This window comes from Grammomys surdaster, unplaced genomic scaffold, assembly GCF_004785775.1.
Source record: "Grammomys surdaster isolate TR1022 unplaced genomic scaffold, NIH_TR_1.0 139, whole genome shotgun sequence".
Classification (NCBI taxonomy): Eukaryota; Metazoa; Chordata; class Mammalia; order Rodentia; family Muridae; genus Grammomys; species Grammomys surdaster.
Window position 1 is genome coordinate 14,428,243 of NW_021604597.1, and position 20,879 is coordinate 14,449,121.

The 20,879-nt window shown below is 41.0% G+C and overlaps 1 protein-coding gene across 1 annotated transcript in view; it reads left to right on the forward strand.

The window, feature by feature from the left end:
• The window catches only part of Lekr1 (leucine, glutamate and lysine rich 1), a 168,304-nt gene extending 148,380 nt beyond the window's left edge, over positions 1-19,924 (forward strand). The window contains exons 11-13 of the mRNA XM_028763565.1: positions 4,297-4,461; positions 7,575-7,874; positions 19,433-19,924. Of these exons, the coding sequence (XP_028619398.1) occupies positions 4,297-4,461; positions 7,575-7,874; positions 19,433-19,837 (870 nt within the window). The 3' untranslated portion in view covers positions 19,838-19,924. The remainder of the gene's footprint in view (positions 1-4,296; positions 4,462-7,574; positions 7,875-19,432) is intronic.
• The last annotated feature ends 955 nt before the right edge of the window (positions 19,925-20,879 follow it).

Below are 20,879 nucleotides of genomic sequence, written 5' to 3' on the forward strand. Positions count from 1 at the left end.
TTCAGTAGCAAACACAAAAGGAATTCCAGAAGCAACTTCTAGAGTGTTCTGGAGTCCCGGAGCCATTAGCAAGGATACAGGTTCTGGAGTCCCGGAGCCATTAGCAAGGATACAGGTTCTGGAGTCCCGGAGCCATTAGCAAGGGTACAGGTTGAACCACGAGAAGACACAGAAGAATGAAAAACAAAATTAAAGCCTGAGCTTTGTACCCAGGTTTGACTTTGTGTAAGCTTGCATAATATTTATGCTTAATTTTTTTAGGAATCTGTTTCCACACAATTGCTAAAATAACTTAGTTATTACATATAAAGTAATTTGTGCTTTATTTGAACATCATCAGCAAAATAACTTAATTTGTACAAAACTTGTCTTGCCCTCTAAGCTACTCTGTCCATTTATATAAAAACATAAGCAGACTCTTGGTCTGTATTCGTCTTCTCAATGGTAAGTAATATAGTCAAGTAATTCACTGTGATCATAGTCTTGTCATGACAGAGTTGGTAGCCTTGTGATGTGACAACACCTGGTCACAGCTGCCCTCAAGTTTTGGAGATTCCAACAGAAGTGAATCACTTTATTTGTCTTTCTCGGTTTGTGCACACTGGAAGCAAACTGGTACTGCTGGCTACTCTTCCTCTTTCCCATTCCCGTAGATACTTTCTTTCTTTCCTTCTTTTCCTGTAATAGCCCTAAGGCGAGAGGACCCATGTGCTGAGACAGGATGGAGCCCTCTGCTCACTAAAGGTGCTGGCCACCATCACCCTCTCCTTCTTGGACCAGCTCCTTATTTCATCTGCAGCCGGAACCCACTTATATCCTAAGTAATCCCTTGTCTATGAACAGAATTAAGGAAACTCCTTCTTTAAAAGGCTTTGTCTTCTAGTTTATAGTTGCCCTGTCCCACTTACATTATATAATTTTACAAGATATAGTCTGTCCTAAAATAATTACTGGTATCTACCAATCAACCATACAGGTTTCTTTTTCAATTTACCACTTGGTACTTAAGTGCCTTGACACATGTTTTGTCCCAGGCTGCTCCAAAAATGTTTAAGGTGCTGAAGATACAGTTTAGTGGCTGAGTTCTTTCTAGCTCCCATAAAGTCCTAAATTCAACCCCCAGCCCCAGTGCAAAGATTGGAGAGAGAAGAGTGGGAAGGGAAAAGGAGAAGGAGGTGTGGAGAAAGATAAAGAGGGAAAAAGCAAAACATTGGGCAACAAAGAAATTAGGTTGCTTTAAAAAAGCAGTGTCCAAGCAACTTATAAACTATTAATGCTTAAAGTTCTAACTTGAACTTGTCAGATATTTTGGAAAGAGTTTCTTCCTCACAAGTTGTTGGCTTCTTCAACCCCACCCAGTCTTGCTGAAGTACAGTAGTCAACAGTTAAAGCACTGGGAGTCAGGATGGAAAAAGCCAAAAGATACAGCATTCAGGCTGCATCTGGCAGAGTCCTGGGCAAGGAAAAGGGAGCAAGAATCCAGCCTGTACATGCTTACCAAGCACATACCCAGTGTGAGACTTTTTCACCTAAGGAAAAGGGTTCCCCATCAGTTCACACAAAGGTGTCCTGTAGGCCTAGAAAAAAGATCATGTGAGAAGTTTTGATTTTTTTTTAATCAATGCATTAAGAAACCACTAAGAGAATAAAATAACCTATACTTTGTGAAGAATGCTATATGTCATACAGAACATGGACTGGAGAACGGCCTTTGTCAGGAGAATTAGTATAGTGGAATGAGAGGCGTAGTAGAATGGGTTGAAGACTTGTTTTGTTGGGTGTCAAGGGGTAAGGAATAGCTGGGAAGATGTGCTGTGTGCAAACACAAGGAAAGTGAGGGAGAAACAGTCTTTAGGGCCATTGTGAAGATGACTACACTGTGCAGTTTACCTGGGAGTTGACCATCTAGGGGTAGGCGGTCATGAGCGTCTGCTCTTCAGCGAGTGCTCTTTCCCATCAAGGTCACTAGTAACCTTTCCCCAAACAATGTAGACATGTGTTTTGAGAGAGCCAGAATATCTCCTCTTGTTGTGTCTACACTTTGCCAGTTCTGTCCTCCAGCCAGTAAATCCTACTGATCCCAGGGCTAGTCTCTTAACTCATTATTTAATCTAAAGGGCTTCCTGTAAAGTTTGTTAGCAAACTTTCTGTGTCTTGGTATCTCAGTTTCAGGGATCCCGTGAGAAATTCAGGTTGACCTTGTTCTTTCTTAAATGACCAAAAACACAGAAACAGTCAGGGTTAACAGTCTCTTCCCAGTTTACCTGGCATTCACAACACCCCGAATAATTTACCATCTTAGCATGGGACAGTGCAGAGCTGGAACCTCTCCATTGCAGGGATCTCATCTCTGATCTCAGAAGACGAAGTCTACAGTGAGTTACTCAGTTACTCACAGGTCTCTTGTCTCTTGCTCTAGTAGGCAGAGCCAAAGCCAATAGTTAAAAGCCACATTGAGGAAGATGTTGGCTGAACTACAGGAAAAACCGCTTAATGCTCAGAAATGGAAACTCCTGCTGGGGAAGAAGTGAGTTATGGTTTTGTGAGGTGTGGGGCACTGTGGGACATCCTTCCATGTCAGTTCTGTAGCAAAGACTGCAGGGCTTGCACGTGGAGGCAGTCTCCGTGGCCTGTTGAATTCTTGCCCATGTGACAGCTTTACAGGGATGCTTTGCCTCATTTAATCCTCATAAAGGCCCCAAAGGAACTAGTTACAACCCCACCAGGAGAGCATATGGTCACAACTTAAGGTCACACAGCCAGCAAGTGTCAAGTCCATCTCAAACCGAAGTGTTTACTGTGTTTTCCACAGTTCATGGGGCATGAGAGACTGAACCAGGGGTTTCTAAAGTCCCTTCCAGCACTGTGATTCCATTGGAGTCTATGTGTGGATGTGGATGACTGCTTTCCATTCATTCTAGTCTCACTCACATTAACATGTCAGCCTGTGACTTCGTACCACACTGTGACCGGCCGTGTGACAGAGCCACTTGACACTTCAGCTGTGTTGTGTTTTCAGCTGAGCATACTCTAACCTCAGTTATGACTGAGGTTATAGTCATGGTATGGGGGTGGAGGGTGTTTGTTTTGTTTTTTATTTTGTTTTGTTTTTCAGCGTTCCTGATGAGAACTGAGTTAGCAGTGTGAATGAGTAAGCTTTTAGTCGTTTTAAGTATCTGTCATCTCTACTTAAAGTTTTCAGTTTTAGTTACTAGAATATTTGACCCAAGGTTGACTTGGAGGAGATATCTTCTAAGTTAACATTTCTAAGTTAACATTTTTTTTTAAAGTGTACCACATATCAACAACGTTTAATAGATATCTATAGGACATTCCATGCCACAAGTAGGAAATAAACATTCTTCTCAGGAATATAAAGAAGACGCTCCAAACTTACTCACAATAGAATCCACAAAGCAAGCCTTACGCTATATATAATAATTGAAATACTTCTCTGAATCATACAAAACTACAATGGAATAAAACTAGAACCACTAGCAGTGCCAATCTCAGACAATACGTAAATACCTGCAGATCAAACAATATAGTTTTAAATAATCAATATGGCATGGGGGAAAATCAAGGACAAATGTGTTTTAATTCCTAAATTAAGTGCAAATGAGAGTATAGCCTACAAAAACCTCGAGGATATAGACACATTATCTTAAAAGGAAGGTTTGTACCTCTAAATGTTTATATTTCTTAAAAATTATAAAGCTCTAAAAAATAATCTAATGTTATACATCGAGGCTCTAGAAAACTTAGAAACCAAGTCTAAATGCAACATATAGAAAAAATAAACATCATCATGGGAGAAATTAGTGAAAGAGAGACTGAAATAACAAACAGCATTATGCAGAGTTGGTTTTTTGAAAATATTAACGAGGTTGACAAATCTATAGACAAACCAAAGGAAAGAGAAGGAATGGCCAAATTAATGCAGTGAAAGACAAACAGGGAGCTGTTACAGCAGATCCCAAAGAAGTCCAGAAGATCACTGGAGAATGCTTTAATTAAAAACTTGATATTTGGCTATTTTAAAAATTAGTCTGGCCAGGCAGTGGTGGCACATGCCTTTAATCCCAGCACTTGGGAGGCAGAGACAGGTGGATTTCTGAGTTCAAGGCCAGCCTGGTCTACACAGTGAGTTCAAGGACAGCCAGGGCTACACAGGAAACCCTGTCTTGAAAAAACAACAACAACAACAACAACAACAAAAAATTAGTCTGAGAATACATTGAATGTATTTATTTCAAGGTAAAATGGCTTTGTATGTTTTACTATGCTGTTTTCCAGATTGAAGCTGAGCTCAACAAGGAAAGAGCCCGGCATCTCATTGAGTTCCAGGACCAAGCTCTTCTCTTTAAGGAGGAAGCTAAACTGGAACTTGACATTGAAAAAAAAAAACACCAGGAAATAATCCGGAAGTATCAGCAAGAACATGAGGGCCTGCAGAGGAAGGTTTGTCAGCACTGCTGGTGCTATGCCATGTGACATATGCTCAGTGACACACATAGCATGCTCCCCTCAGGCATGCTCAGTGACACAGGCTGCATGCTCCCCTCGGGCACGCCTTCCTTTCCACACGTTTGTTCTGCCCACACAGATTAATGGTTTGTTTGCTTTGCCTGTTCTTCAGAAAGGATGCTGGAGTTAAATTACAGACGCACACAGCTGAGCTCCATATGCATCTGTTTTCTACTGACATGGACTTATCTCTAAAACTGACTGCACTTCATGACTCGTAACTAGCATAGCTACATAATCCAATATCGAAAGATAATAAAGTATTTTACACAATTAAAATTTTCCTTCCTAGAGTTTAACCTTTTTGATTGAAGGTTTAAAATATCTTGAAGATATTTTAATTCTAATTAATTCTAAGCATTTCTGGATGAGGAAATATATTATAAAATGCTATAAAATTCAGAGTCCGTTGAAGTACCCCTGCTTTTTTGCTTGGTTGTTGGTTTTACTTAGGAGACATCCTCCTGCCTCAGCCTCCCAAGGGTTGGGGTTACAAATGTGTACTACCAAGCTAGGCAGGTTATTCCTGCTTTTATATGACTTAAGTGTAAAGAAGGAGGAAAGGATGGGGAGGAAGGGAGGGAGAGAGAGGCAGAGGGTAAGAGAATGAATCAAAATTCAGTGTGAATTTTGAAAAACCTCATTAAGAATCTGTGCTAGGACTACTAGGTGACTCAGCAGGTGAGGGTGCTCGCCACTGTTAAAAACCTGACATCAACCCTGGGATCCACATGGTGCAAGTAGGGAACTAGTTTCTACATGATAGTCTCTAACCTCTCCATATACACCATGATATACACGTACCTGTATACAAAGACACACACAGACACAAACACACAGACACACAGACATACACACAAACATAAACAAACACATACAGATAAATGTCACTAAAATATAATTTTTATTTTTAAATCTGTTTTAAAATCCATGTTAGAGGCTAGAGAGAGTTCTGCATTCAGAGCATTTACTCTGACAGAGGACTGAGGTTCAAACTTAAGCACCTACATCACGGCTCACAACCCCGACAACTCCAGGTCCATAGGCTCTAACCTTAAGCACACACATGCTACACATAAGAAAGAAATCTAATTAAGCATCCAACAGCCTAAGGACCTCTGTTTCTGTGTGAAGATGGAGAGTTTAGCCACTCCAGAGTCCATGATGAATAAGGAGGACCAGCCACTAGAGTCCATGACACATGCAGTTAGTACCTGGCCCCACCCAGGAGGCTCTGCAGGTGCTTCTGTCCTGAAATTCTTGATGATTTAATCTTTGAATTTTTGAATTTTTTAAGTGAATTCCTATTAAAACAATGAAGTACATGCTGGGACCTTCGTGCTTTTCCTCCCCTGATGGTCTGGTCTGTCTGGGACAGGTTCATACATCTTCCCACAGAGGTCCTGGCACCAAAGGCTCCCCAGAGTGGCCATTTCCTTTCTCCCTACAGCTCATAACTACAGTTGCCCTGAGTAGCTTGGAACTTCATGGGCAGAGAAATTTGAACAAAATAATGCCATTATTTACAAAAGTTCTAAATTCAATTTTTTTAAGTGAAATCTGATTTTTAAACGTTGACTCCTATTTTAAAATCCAAACTTATTTGTGGCTCTGTGAAGCTCCTGTCATAAGGACAGCTTGCTCTTTGTCATTGTCAGTTCTGCTCTAAGGGGAGGGAAACCATTGTTCAGACCCAAATGACCCTTTCTTCCTTCTAGACTAGTTGAAAATAGAAGAATATTAATTTCTGAAATGACTAACAGTAGTGAACAGATTTCTTCCCAAAGTTATTCCTTATGTAAATTTAACATTTGAAACAAATTTTAGATGCATACTGTTTTTAAGTACTGATCCAGAGAGCTCTGGGAACCCCTGCCTGTGGCATTTCCAGGTTTCCATGGCTTGTTTCCTACGAGAGTGTAAGTAGGGGACCTTAGGCGAGCTTCTGCAAGCCTGCTCTTCTGTTCTGCTGGTGTTTGCTTGCTGATGTTTTGTGTGTTTGCTTTTCTTTTTGTTTTTTAAAACAATAGCTCACGCTGGTCTGGCACTCACCATGAAGTCATGGCTGGCCATAGACCCACAATGGTTCTTTTGCCTTGGTTGGGATTTCAGGCATGAGCCACCAAGCTTAACTTTTTGTTTTCTAAGGAAAAAGAAAAGTCTTTTCTGTTTGGAATGGATCCTTTGGGCAGAAAGTTCCCTGAATTATTGTCTCATGTTCTTGTGTAAGGTGAGAGGAGACACCTTTGCACTGTGTCCTGGTTTTCTCTAGGACTGCCATGACGACACCACAGTGGCCACTTGCCTTTCAGTTCAGTTCACTCAAATGTAATAGTTACTTCTTCCATCATATTGGTTGAGTTGCCAATGCTATGTAGCCAGTCCTGGCTTTCCAGAGCCTACTACTATGCATGTCTCTTCCCAGCTAAGTCACCAGTCGTGGCCAATCAGCTGTCGTGGCAAAGGGATTTCACCATTAAAATTAGATACAAAGTTGACCTGAGAGAGATAGGGGTGGGTATTTTTAAACATTTACTGGCACCCCACTGTCATTACATGTAGAACAGTACAGAATGTCTGTGTTCACAAGAAGTGGGGGAGTGCAGCTATAGAAGACTGAGCTAGTGTCTGGGGTACATGTATCCATATATAAGAAAGAAAAACTGTATCCCAGGGGAATTTGGTGTTCTTATGAGAGTGGAGCACAACTGTGGCATTCTCTTTCCATGTCTCTAAAAACCCAGTCAGGCACCTGGAGATCCCAGAGCCCAGCCAAGCCCTCTCCGATCTGTTTGTGGAAACTTGAGTTAGTTTTGGCAGATAGATTCGGTCACAGAGATTTAAACATTTCCAAGGGTGCCCAAGTAGTTAATAGGAAACCATTTTAGGAAAAAAATAAATAAAAGTCTGTGTTGACTTTACAAAATATCTGAAGGCCTACATATGTCATGGCATGAAAGCACACTGATTTATTAGAAGAAACAGCAAGAGCTCTATGGTTCCCTAAAAACTGTCGTCTATATACTAACACGAGATGTATCTTACAGATAGCTGGCCTAATCGCAGATGCTACAAAAGACCTGAGGCTGGAAGTGGCCTCTCTCCAAGAAAAACTCCAGGAATCCCATGCACGATACACAGAAGAGTCTGAATCAAAGAAAAAAGAAATTGAAGACCTGAAAAATCTGGTTGCAGAATTCGAGTGTCGTTTGAAGAAGGAAACTGGCCATGATGATTCAGTTTCCGAAGAGTTGAAGAAGGAAATGAAACAGAAGTCAGATGAGCTGGAAAGAGTAAGGCTGGCCCAGACACAGCTGCTGCAGCAGTTCAGTCAGTCACAGGAAGAGGTAGGAAGCAGATAACCCCCAGTGAAGAGCCTGGCCCCTTAAAAAGCAGACAGACAGACACAAATGTGACAGGCAGTCGGAGGTCAAGGAGAGAGTCACAGCCTGGCTCCCTGGCATCCCTTAGCTTCTGTGAGGCAGTTCTCTCTTATTTTAAGTATTATTTATTCTTTAATAATCTCATACATACATACCATGTATCTCTGTTAGTCATATTCATACACACCCCTTCCCTTCTTTCAACTCGTGAATCCCCCTCAAGACCTCTTCCCAATCTGATGTTTGGTGTTTGGTTTTTAGTCAGAGTCCCATATATGCATGAGTGTGCAGCCATCTACTGGGGCCTGGTCCATCTACCCTGGGCCACTCCCTAAAGAAAACCTGACCATCTTTCCCCTAGCAGCCATTAGTTGTCAATAGTGCTTCTCAGTTAGGGGTGGGAGGCTCACGGGCCCCTCCTCTCCATGATAGACCATGGCCTGATCCTGTGTGGCTCTGTGTGGGCAGCTTCAGCCTCTGCAGTGTTCAAAAACACAAGGATCTTGTCATGTCCTGGAGAAAATCCTGTTTCTTACACCTTTTCTGTTTCCTCTTCCACCAAGTTTCGAGAACCCTGGGGGGCATTGGAATGATAGTGATGTCCCATTTTGGCCGAACCCTTTCTAGTGTCCAGTTCTGTGCAGCAAATAATCACTTAAAAGCTCCACAGCTAGGAATCTTACAGATTAGATCGTATTTGCTTTAATAGTAAATCTTTGCCAAAGAAAATTTCAGAGCACATGTTGCTTACATTAAAAAAAATATATGGACAACATAAAGATAATTTGAGTTTCATGTTTTACAGCTCTGACAACCTGACCTTGTAAGGCAGCTTACATGCTTTCATCTTCTGTCTTACATTTGCACAGTTACTTCAATACTGTCTTACTTTATTTGAGAAATTTTTATCTATGGCTTATTTATGATGAATTGCTAAGCATCTGAGAAATACTGTAACAGTTAATTGTAATACTCGATCGCACTTACAACAATATAGCGTATAGAGATAAATGAATGGTTTTGAAGCTAGTGAGAAATAAGATTTCTGTTGGCCTTATTGGCACGTTAATAAAGAAGCAAATGGAAAGTACTAGTAATAATATCATTTATTAATAATAAGCACTATATTCTTGTTATATTTAAATTTCCAACCAAAACTGAGAGCTTATATCATCATAAAGATGAACTATGGGATGGGTAAAGTGCTAAATAAGAACAATGTCTAACTTTATTTACGTGTCACAGGTGAAGAGCTAACTAATAAGCTTGGAGAGTTTCACAGGCTCACACAATGAGAGAGGCAAGACTCAAACTTGAATCTCAGGCAGACAAAGATCCCTATTCCAGGAAGACTTTTTGATTCTAAATTTCAAAGCAATCTCAGGCTTAGCCCACAATACCTCCTAGTCAAGATCACTTACTTTTACTCTAAAAGTGAACAAAACCAAAACAAATAAACACAAAACAGTAAATCCAATCCAGCTTGGGCTGGGGGAGGAGGGGACCCTAGAGGGCCAGCCAGCTATCTCATGAAGGAGGACAGGCAGGGGAGGCACACTGGAGAAACTGAGAAAGGGGAACTGCTGACTCACTTCTACTGAGTCCACACTAACACTGCTATGGAAAACATCAGGCAAAAGGAGAGGAAGGCCAAGTCACTGGACTAGCAAGTCCAAAAGAATGGCAATGTAAAATAAATAAATAAATAAATAAATAAATAAATAAATAAATAAATAAATAAGAAGTGACTCAGTCAGAGGACAAGTCGAAAATGAACAAAGTCAAATTTTTAAAAAATGCAAATTATTGTCTATGTAGGTATTGAGCACTATACTAGATAAATACTGGTATAATTTGAAAAAAATGGTAACTACTTTCTGGGAAATGTTAAAGAAATGACCTACACAGAAATTGATCACATGAAAACCTTAGACTGAAGGGTAGAGACACCCTATATTACAAGCCTATAATTTGTCACTACTTGAGACAATGACTTCAAACAATAACAATTAATAGTCTCATTTCTTTTTTGAAAGATTTATTTGCTTATATTTATGTGTACATATGTGTCTGTGTTAGTATATGTCTACAGGTGCTGGTGCACACAACTGTGCTCACCAGTGGAGATCAGAAGAGGGTGTCAGGTATCCTTGTCTGTCACTCTTAGCCTGTTTGAGATAGAATGTCTCCCTGAACCTAGGCCTGTCAGGGAGGTGTCCTCAGCTAAGCCAATAAGCTCCCATCATCCTCCTGTCTCTACCACCCACAGAGATGGAGTTACAGGTATGTGCAAGACATCTAGTTTGTTACATGAGTACTAGGGTATAACCTTAAATCCTTATGATTGTACAGAAAGCATGCCAAACCACTGAGACATCTCTCCAGCCCCTCAACATTTCTGTGGATAAGGAAACTATTATAGTTTAGCTGGCTTGCTGTGGTTCAGTATCTCTTATGAGGTTGGTGTGAGAGTGTCCAAGAGGCAGTGGTCTCAGCTAGAGGGTCAGCAGTGATAGGCTGGGCTTCTAGCTAACTAATATGAGCAAAGTTATATTAACAGGTTAATAGTCTCATGGACTATTAATAGAGAACCCATGGTTGTTGGCCCATAGCATCCCTCAATTCTGTGCCACATGAGCCTCTCCATAAAAGAACTCACATTGTCTGCTGGCTTCCCTCGAAACCAGTAGAGAAAGGGTGCCAAGACAGAACCCACAGTCCTTAGGCAACCCAGAAGTGACAGCAGCTCATAGCTTTCTTTGTATTCTGCGTATTACAAATGAGCCAGTAAGTCCAATCTACATGCATTCATGATAAGCAAATACCTAAGATGTGACTATCAGAAAAGTGGTCCTGGGCCATCAAAAGCTTCTATATGTGTTACTTTTGCTGTGATTTGTTCTATTGCTGTAGTTAAACATCATTATCACAGCAATAAAAGAATAAGTTTAGTTGACCTTACACTCCCAGAGGGCTAGCGCTTATGGTGGTGCAAGGGTATGGAGATGGTGTGATAGAAGCCATCATCAAACTCACATTCTTCCACCTGTCTACTTTGTTTCCAGAAATAACAACTCTGACACTTTTTATACATGAATAAATGTTTAAGCCAATAGCTTTGGCTCTGTTTCCCGACTAACTCGTATCTTAATTACCCATTTATTTTATTCTAAGTCCTGCCACATGGCTGGTTACCTGGTCTTCAGCTTCATATGATCTGTCTTCTTCTGTGTCTGGGATGACTCTCCACTCTGACTTAATCCCAGAATCTCCTCCTCCCTCTGTTGGATGTCCCACCTTCTAATCCTACCTCAGCTCATTGGCCAATCAGCCTTTTATTGACAACTTTTGATTTATTTCATTCAGTACAGCTGATTATCTCTATAAGATGGATGGCTGGAGCAGCAGCTGAAGGCTCAGATCTTGATCCACAAGTAGGAAGTAGAAAGAAACATTGGGAATGTGGCCAGTCTTTTGAAACCTCAAAGCCTGCCCCCAGTGACACATCTTCTCCAGGGCCACACTTCTTAGTCCTTCTCAAACAATTCCACCAACTAGAAACCAAGTATTCAAGCATGAGTCTACACTGCATCTTCTGACCATACCCTCTGGAGGCAATGTTAGCAAAACTAATAAGGAAGGGTGGATTTATTTTTAGACCAGATAGCTAAGGAGAGCTCATCTCACATGGCTCCTAGTTGTGAAAGGTATTAAGACAGATTTCTTTTTCAAAAATATGGACTTTTGGGCCTGGAGAAGTCAATGGCTCAGCAGTGAAAAGCCAAGATTGTTCTTCCAGATGACCTGGGTTCAATTCACAGCACTCAAATGTCAGCTCACAACTGCCTGTAACTCCAGTTCCAGGGGATGATGCCTCTTTGACCTTCAAGGACTCCTACACATGTAATAAGCAAATATATGCTAAAAAAAAATAAAATATGAACTTCTAAAACATAAAATGATATTAGGTTAGTATGAAAATAGTCATGGCTCATTAATAGAAGGGAGAAACTATTGTTTATAAAATAAATCCAATAAAAGTATTCAACAGGACAGTTTCCTTTAATGGCAGGGACAAGTAGACTAGGTTTTCCATCAGAGGTTATCAAAATATCACTTCAAATTAAATAATGAGAACTGAAATATAAGTAAATATTTTAGGCTATTTTTCTGGGTTAACATGCCAAAGAACAGATTATGCTTATAAAACAGGAAATGAGCCAATGAAAGTAGTAGAGTTTATGAGCAGGAAGAATGTGAGCTGTAAATAAAGTCATATGAAATGGAAAGTTCTGTGTGTTTTCATCATGTTCTTCAGACACTTTAAGTTCCTTGGATTCTGGAGAATTAAAATCTGTAATTACTTAGAGAAAGAAATCCCATTAGAATAAAGACAAGTTAGTGTTCTCCTGGCAGATTGATGCTCTTTATCCTATTCAAATTATTAGAAGTAGGTTCAGAGTTTAAGATTAAAGAGCCATCTTTAGTGTCCTGCCAAATACCAATGGAGTTGTGTTACTTCTAAAATTTACAGTGGTAGTCATTATAATTAGGAAAAAGTTTAAAGACACTTGCAGTGTATTTGGCATAATTCTAACACCTCTCTGGATGTTTTAACTTTGCATAGTGAGCTTATGAATTTAAAGAATGCTGCCCTGCTGAGTGTTGATGCAGCAGATACTGCAGATAAAATTACCCACGGCCTGAGGTCAGTTTTTCTATTTTGGTCAAGCTTCAAGAATGGCATATATAGCTTGACCATGCTATCCCTTTTTATCCTGGGAATACTTTTACTCCTACTCATCGTGTTAAAGTTTGTCTTTAACAACATCAACATGTTGGCAGCCAAAGTACACAGCTTGAAACTGAAAATGGACCCCCAGACAGAGTTATTAAATTAACAGGCTGGCAAGCCAAGGACGGGTAAGATTCTGCACAGAGCCTTACCAACCTAAGACATAAATGCATTGCTTTGGATAGTGCACATTCCATGACGGGTAAGGAAAGCATTCTTGGCAGAGTGACCTAAGACAGGTTCAGTCTTGTTTATGAAATAAAAAAGAGGGAGAGGCGGAGAGCTTTTGGGGCTACTTGGCAAGAATCTGATGTGGGCCAAGGACAAAAAAAGGGGCTGCTTGGCAGGAATATAACATTGGCCAAAAACAAGGAAGTGGGCTTCAGGCAGTATTCTGACATTAGGCTAGAACAAAGAAGTAATTTCAGGCAGAAATCTAAATCTTAGGCTAGAACAAGGAAGTAGGCTTCAGGCATGAAAGTAACTTTAGGCTAGGATAGGGAAGTAGGCTCAGATATTTTGGTCATCCTGATAAGCCCTTAGAAACAGTAATCACAGGAGTATTCACGGAACTTTATTTCCTTGCTTGTTCTTTGACTATTTATGTTTATTGCCTTGCTTGTTCCTTGACTATTTGCATCTATTGTGTTGCTAGTTCCACAACCTAGAACAGACCTTAATACATTCATGTAATTAAAATGGTATAAAAGTAAAAAGGAGGAGTGGGGATGGGATAGGGGGTTTCTAGGTAGGGGAAATGGGATGAAATCTGAAATGTAAATAAATAAAATACCAAATTAAAAAAAGTTAGTGTTCTCCTAAGGAGACAAATGAAAGTCAGGAGCCCTGTGCTCTCTCAAGAGGTCAGAGAGTGAGTGGGATTTGTTTTTGACTGTAGGAAAGGATAAGGAGGAAGCTGGAGCTTCTGACAGGCAAACTGGGCCTTCCTCAGTGTAGTGACTTGAGACTGACACAGCAACAAGACAGGACAGTGAGAAGGTGTATGAAGTAACTCACAGGACAGGGATGGAAAACAAAAGTACTGGAAATGTAAATTTAAACAAGACTCCAGAAAGTTCTTATTGGGAAAAAGACACACACTAAAAAACTGGAACATCAAAAACAAAAAAATGAGAATAGAAGTTAATGTTAGCAAGTAGCACATTGTCATTAAAGCTAAATTAAAATGAGATGTGCTTTTGGTAACAGAGGTCCCTCCCTCATGTGCATTCCACATGGATTTTTTTAAAGACAGTGTGGCCCAATGTAAGGGGCCTCATGATGATCTTGGGATTTAGAGGAAGAGTGTAATTTGTTTAAAGTAGATCCAAAGGAAAACAGAACTCAATCTTTTTGTTGTTTGAAGACCATAGAAAAGAGAGTAAGAGGGTCAGAGGTTTCAATTTCTGCAGTTCTTATGGCCCACCTAATGGTAGTTTAAAAATAGAAAACAGTACTCCTGGTTAAACATGGAGAATTCCATGAAGAATGGAATGGCTGTTTGTCTCTATCTCACTGAACTGCCATGAAATAAAAAGTGAAACCTAGTACCCATTGTTGGAGAAGGGATCCCAAAGAAGAAACCTAATTATATGGTACCACAGGGAGGCTCAGAATAGGGAGACACAAAACACCTCTGAAGACAGGATCAAAGAGTGGAGCCCAAAATAGAACTGATTGAGAGTAAAAGGAGCAAATTGATTTTCAGGGACACACAGCACACCCAGTATCATAACCCACCTGCCTAGAAAGACACCTGACATGTTCCCTCTAGCAGAATGAAAAAGACACTGTGCATGAAAATACGTCAGAGCAAGGAATAGAGCAAGAGTTGTAGGAAACAAGTGGGATACAGCCAGTCCTTGTCACAAACTCCTTTCCCGTGGTTCAGACAACCAAGAACTTAGAAGAGCCCATGTTTGCTGGCCATCGGGATATCTAAGACAGTGGCTATATTCATGTCAAGTCTACTAGCTCAGAAATATGCTAGTCAATAACCCTACACACACACACACACACACACACACCACATGTCATTTGGGAACTCACTCTTTAATCATAAACAGCCAAAGACCACACAATGTTTTAGAACTGTCTCTAATATGAAATAAATGAATACATAATTAGTTCAGCCAGATTTAGTCACCAAATGTGTTGACTTGCAGTGTTTCCCTTCTTAGAGCATTCAAATGTCAAAATTGTGGCTGAAGTTTTGTCAGTCTGTATTTGCGTCAACACACCTGTTTTTATTGTTAGGTTGCTTTGCCTCAGCATCCTCTGTTTGCTTTTGTTTAAGAAACAATAAAAGAAAGTACAAGTTGAAGCTATGTGCTGCAGACTCCAGAGAATGTGTCTCCAAACTGTTAGCACAGTGGTGATCTGTGGGGAGTCGGAAGAACTGAATAGAGATCTTGTGTAACCTTCTAAAATATTGGGATCATGGGTGATATAAACCTTTTGATATCTAAATATGAAATCTGCTACAAATATGAAATCTGTTTCAAAAAACATTTATATAGGATCATTTGATAAAACTTAGTGATGATGGATTTATGTAAACCTATAAGGTGGAATTTTATGAATACGTAGCATTTGCAAGCTCAAATGGCTTATTTTCAAAAGGGATTCCCTTCATTTGGGAATATGTTTTTACTTCAAGTGCATATGTAATAAATACGTATGTAATTGATATAGACAAAATGGCATGTTCCTCTCTGGTAATTCTGTATAGGAGATAAGAAATCCAAGTCTGGTCAGTAAGTTATCAAACAAGTTGAGACCCTGAGGCATGAAATTGGAGCGTCAGTTTCTCTTTCAAAGAGTAAAGCTTTTAAGGATCCTGCTTAGGCCTGGCTGGCTGACAGAGGGGACAGATGAGCTGAGAACCCAAGAATTTGGCCATGGAGCATGCGCAGATGTGGGCTCAGCAAGGGCATCTCTACTTGTAAAGAAGGAAGATGGCAGGACAGTGATACATTGGGAAGAAATATGGAGACATTGCTTCATTTCACTTAATTAATGGTGACAAGATTTAAAATTGTATTGTTGATTTAGAAGAGGAAATCCTAAATAATGTTTGTTTAGGCTCTTCTCCCCCATCTTGAAAAATTGGCTCTTGAAGGCCATTATTCTGAAGGATTTTGTTATTTTATGACTTTTATTCTGAGAAGCTTACAATAGTTGGTTTTATTGTGTTTGCAAGGATGAGTATATAATTTTAATGCTTCTGCCTAATTGTCTTGGTTCCTAAACTTTTACTTAGTTTCTCATTCCTAGTTTACCAAAAAGCCATTTCCATTGTTGTCCTGCTGTGCTGGGCTGACTGACTGGATGGAGGCAGGGCACATCTTTTGCTAACTCTGTCTAGTTTCCACACCTTGTCCACAGAACTTCCTTCACCAACCCAGCTGGCTGGACACCCACTTTCCTGACTTCTATCTGGTTAGAGCTGGCAGAAACTGTGTCCTCTATCATCTTGTGACTGGTCAGGACCTCAGTAGTGTAAAAGACGAACAAGGCCATCTGTGTTGCTTCTTCAATGAAGACTTCTTTCCTGGGATCCTCCACTTCTGCCCAGCTATGCCAAATACACCTGATTCTGAAACACCACAACAGGATTCTCACCTTCACAATGATTAGGCCACCCAGCAAAGCCTTCTCTTGCTTCTTCTCTGTGTTTGCAACTGAAAATACTCAGTTGTTTCTAAGGGTGAAAATGAATACAAATATAAACCAGTCACTCGTAACATTCAAAAAGTAGGAAATTGGCCATTTTTAATATTAGAAAGTTTTAAGTACATAATGAGCTAATTTACATTTTAATCTTCTACCTGCCAACTTAGTGGGAGGGTAATTAAGCAATTAATTATTGTAAGTCCAATTGAAGCAGCCTTTTGTCTGAGGCAGCTATAGACAGTGCTCAACACCAATGGATGGGTTTTAGGACCAGAGCAGTAATTCTCTCTCCTCTACCCAGGGCCACACTCACCCAGGGCTCAGGGCAGAACCTCCTCTACAAAAACTTTAGTCCCTGCTATACTCTGTTTCCCATCTTGCCTGTTACCCAACCCTGCCATGTCTTTCACAAAGCTGGCCTGGTATGCTGCTTTTCATGCCAATATGACCGTGCCAGTGCCCTGCTTGAAGTATCTTCCCATGATCCAGCTGGCCCTCTCAGAGCCAAGTAAAATCTCCAGCAAAAACACACTGCCAAGATTTTCCTTATCTGACTCGCTCACTTCCTCCTACCTCAGTGCTGATCTCTTCTCCTGTGTCTATAAGCTGAGCCTGCTAGCAACCATGTTCCATTCCTGGATGTGTCTCTTGCTGCCCCCTCTGCTTGGAAACCCCACTTTGCCTTCTTTACCTGATGCATGCCTGCCATTTCATTTTGACTTCCAAGTCTGTTACAATCCAGCAACAATTACTTGACCATGCTATGGTAAAATGTAGCTCAAGAGCATTTTATCTCAAATGTGTAGAGGACAGCAGCCTTCCTGGTCATTCTCATGTTGAATGTGATTTCCAGCCTCATCAAGCATACTCTAGCTTACATATATTTTCATGTTACTCAGTAAAAATACATATTAAAAGTCTGCCACAGCCAGATGTAGTAACACATATATGCCTTTAGTGTCTGCGTTTGGGAGGCAGAGGTGGGGTGGGGTGGGGTGGGGGGAACAGAGAGAAACAGAGAGAAGCAGAGAGGCAGAGGGTGGTTTCTGTGAGTCTGAGGTTTAGATAGTATAGAGTGAGTTTTAGAACAGCCAGAGCTGCTACATAGTGAGATTCTGCCTCAAAATCAAACCAACCAACCAGACAGATAAACAGACAAACAAAAAGAGTTTGCATACCCCAGCACTCTTGCTTAAGTTCTGGAAACAATACAACCTCAGCCATGACACTCCTCACACAGGATGGAATTTTCCACAAATGTGTCTGCTGTGTCACGTCCACGTGTCCTCTTAGTGTGCTGGCACACTCCACTCCTCAAATAGCAATTTCCTAAACTCTCCAGTGTTCTGTTTTTATATCTTGCACTATAATTGAAGAAATTGTATCACCTAAACTATTCGTTGGACAAAACTGTGTTGTAGTATTAATTTAGGGGAAGACAGTAAAGTCAGCAGAGAAAATGAGGGTATTAGTATATCCACCCAAGAGATCAGTGTCTTGGCACAGGTGAACGTCCCAACTGTGGATCCTGTCTTCAGTTCCGAGGCCTCCCTGGTTTGGGAAATAGAAAGAGAATTAATCCTTTGTTCTGAAGACTAAAAGTCTTGAAGGATGAGTTGCAGAGTGTTTGGCCTCATGCTGAGACAGCAGCCCTCTCCCACCCCCACTCACTGATCTTCCTCTCAGTTGGACGGTGGCCAGGAGGAATTGGAATGTGCAAGCTGAGAACTAGCTGGCTGGTTCAGCCCTTGCTGGCTGGAAAGTACAGCCCAAAGTCTGCTGGCACCGCACTGGCTCCAGCTGCACCTGCTGCAGAGGAGGACTTTCTCTTTGCTCTACCTTTCCAGTCCCTTTGCCACTTGCCCGAAGCCACTTTCTAAGAGACTTGCCTTGGGTGTGTTTTCTGTAGAGTATTACTTTCCTCTGAGGCTCAAATTCAAGTGCAGTGAGTTGATTAGATCTTATTTTTCTCTAATGAGTGCCCCTGCCATCCCCATCTCTTGACTTTTCATATTGTACACTTGTTACTCCTACATATCCTCTCTCTCTCTCTCTCTCTCTCTCTCTCTCTCTCTCTCTCTCTCTGTGTGTGTGTGAAAACTGACTCCTCAAAGTTTTCTTAAGCTGGGGTATTTTATAGTAATTAATTAAAAAACAACTTAAATTTGATTACTTCTACCCATTTTCCCAGCTTGTTGCATGTATAGATTAATAATGTATATACGTATAGAGAAATATAGATGTATACAGTGCTATACATATAAATAAATACTGTAAATAGATAAATAATACAGTAGGCTCCTTTTTAAAAGAATGGTCAAATCGATAGAGTTTGGAATTCTTGGGAAAATCAGATGAAAATATCTTACCAGTTTTTATCTCCTTGATGTCCTAGACATGAAGTGTGTGTGCCTGCAATGTGAATGAAGTAGACGCCTCACACAGGCACAGGGCTAGGAGGCAGCAGGCTTCTACCACTTCAGGGCCCAGTTGCTCTCAACAAGTTACGTAACCGACCGTGGCATCTGGGCCTTTCTATGGTGACTATGTCAGGAGCAATAAATGTGATGGATCTAACACAGCACCTTATCAATTAATCCTCCTTGCTTGCAGCTTGATGCTTCCCCCACCCCTGACTTCCCATTCAGGTGGAGTTGATGAGAGCCAGACGACAAAGCCACAAATGCCAATTCCTCTAAAAATTAAAAACAAGCAGAAGCAAATAATAGACCAATAGCTTTTTTAAAATATGGGAATGGGGACCATGTGTGTATGCAGTATAAATACAAATGAGGACTTTGCCCCGTCACACCCTACGCTGGACTGTCATTCCACCTCACTACAAAGGGCAAGGGCTGAACTAAACGTTCTGTTAGCATCCTTTCCAGCCCCACGCTCAATTTTTCCTTTCTCTGTCTCATAGGGTAGAGTATTAAAAAGACAGAGAATACAGCCTCTGACCTGCTGCTCAGCTCTGATTTAAGTTGTCAGTAACGCTCCACTTACATAAACTGTTTAAAGCCAGGGGTGCTTTTTCCTCATCTCTTTTCAGAACACTTTTCTCCAGGAAACAGTGCGCAGAGAGTGTGAAGAACGCTTTGAACTAACGGAGGCTTTGAGTCAAGCTAAAGAACAGCTCCTGGAGCTCAGGAGGAGCGGAGGAAACTTACCATGTTCCCTCAATAAGGGTGCCCTAACCTCCCCTGCCTCGGCAGTCGGTAATCACCGCGAGCTAAGCAGTGTGAGACAGAACTGTGGACGAGGCACCGGCACGCCCAGCCTGCGTGGACTGCCAAAACCCACGGATTCCCCAACCCCTGAGAAGCTCAAGAAGGTCGGCAGCTCCGGACTGCCCTCCCTTTCCCATGCATATCCACCCAGGGGCCGAGCCATTTCAGTAAATGAGGCCAGGCAGAGGCTGACAGCCATCCTTTGCAGGAGGCTGAGTCAGCAGTGATGACCTGCTTCAGGAGGGTTCCACCCTCGGTGCACACACCCTTTCACAGCATGGCAGAGACTCACTGTAACCGGGAAACAAACAAACGTATCTGTAGATATATTTAACAAGGACTGTACAAAGCTAGGAACTGTGGAGCTACAGCTTTCAAAGGGCCTCGGAAATTGCAACAGATAATGAAGTTGGTACCCTAGATGTCTGATTTCTATGTTCATGTATGTATTTTATGCTCTACGAGTCTGGCCCCTAGAGACCACAGGGAAAAGCTTCTCAGCCTGGCGAGTTTTTCTCTTCCTCCCTCACTTCCTGTCTTTCATCATCCTCTCTTCCTTTCCTCCTTTTTCTACCATAGCAAGTGGATTATCCACACAAAATAGATTATATTGGTTTTATGGCATTTTTTCATTTGCTTATTGAACCAAATAGATGTAAGTATTCCAGCTAGAAAAAGAAAGTCCTTAATTGATTTCCAAAGTCCTTACTTCAAAATTTGCAAAGGTAATGATCACCATCAAATGCTCAGTGTACCTGGTTATCTGACTGCTCTGTAGACTGGGTCAAAAGTAAGAATAGCCTTTTAGAAGACCATCTGCTGTGAGACTGTTACAAAAGATGACGATTCCAGGGAAAAGAAGTTTGAACCTCTAATTATGAATATCATTTTAGAAAAACGTAAGATCTGACCATGATATTATTTCTTGGTGGATATTTTTTCATTGAACACTTTTTGGTATACAGCTGAGTTCTGTTGAACTTGCATTCTTCAGACATTGGGAGGAGAACTAACACAAGGTCGCTTAGTAAAGAGAATATAAGGCTAATTTGGATTCAAAATTGATTACCCTTGGAAATGTCTAACTGATTAACAGTTTCTATTCTCAGTGTGAGAATGTAAAACAATATATGCTATTTAAAGTTACCAAGCTTCCGGCTCATCTAGCTGATCTTACCTCAGGCTAGCACTCATCTGTCTTTTCTCTATCGGATAGGACTGTATTTGTCTTCATAACGGGGCTGGGGGAGGCAACTAAATCTGATGTAT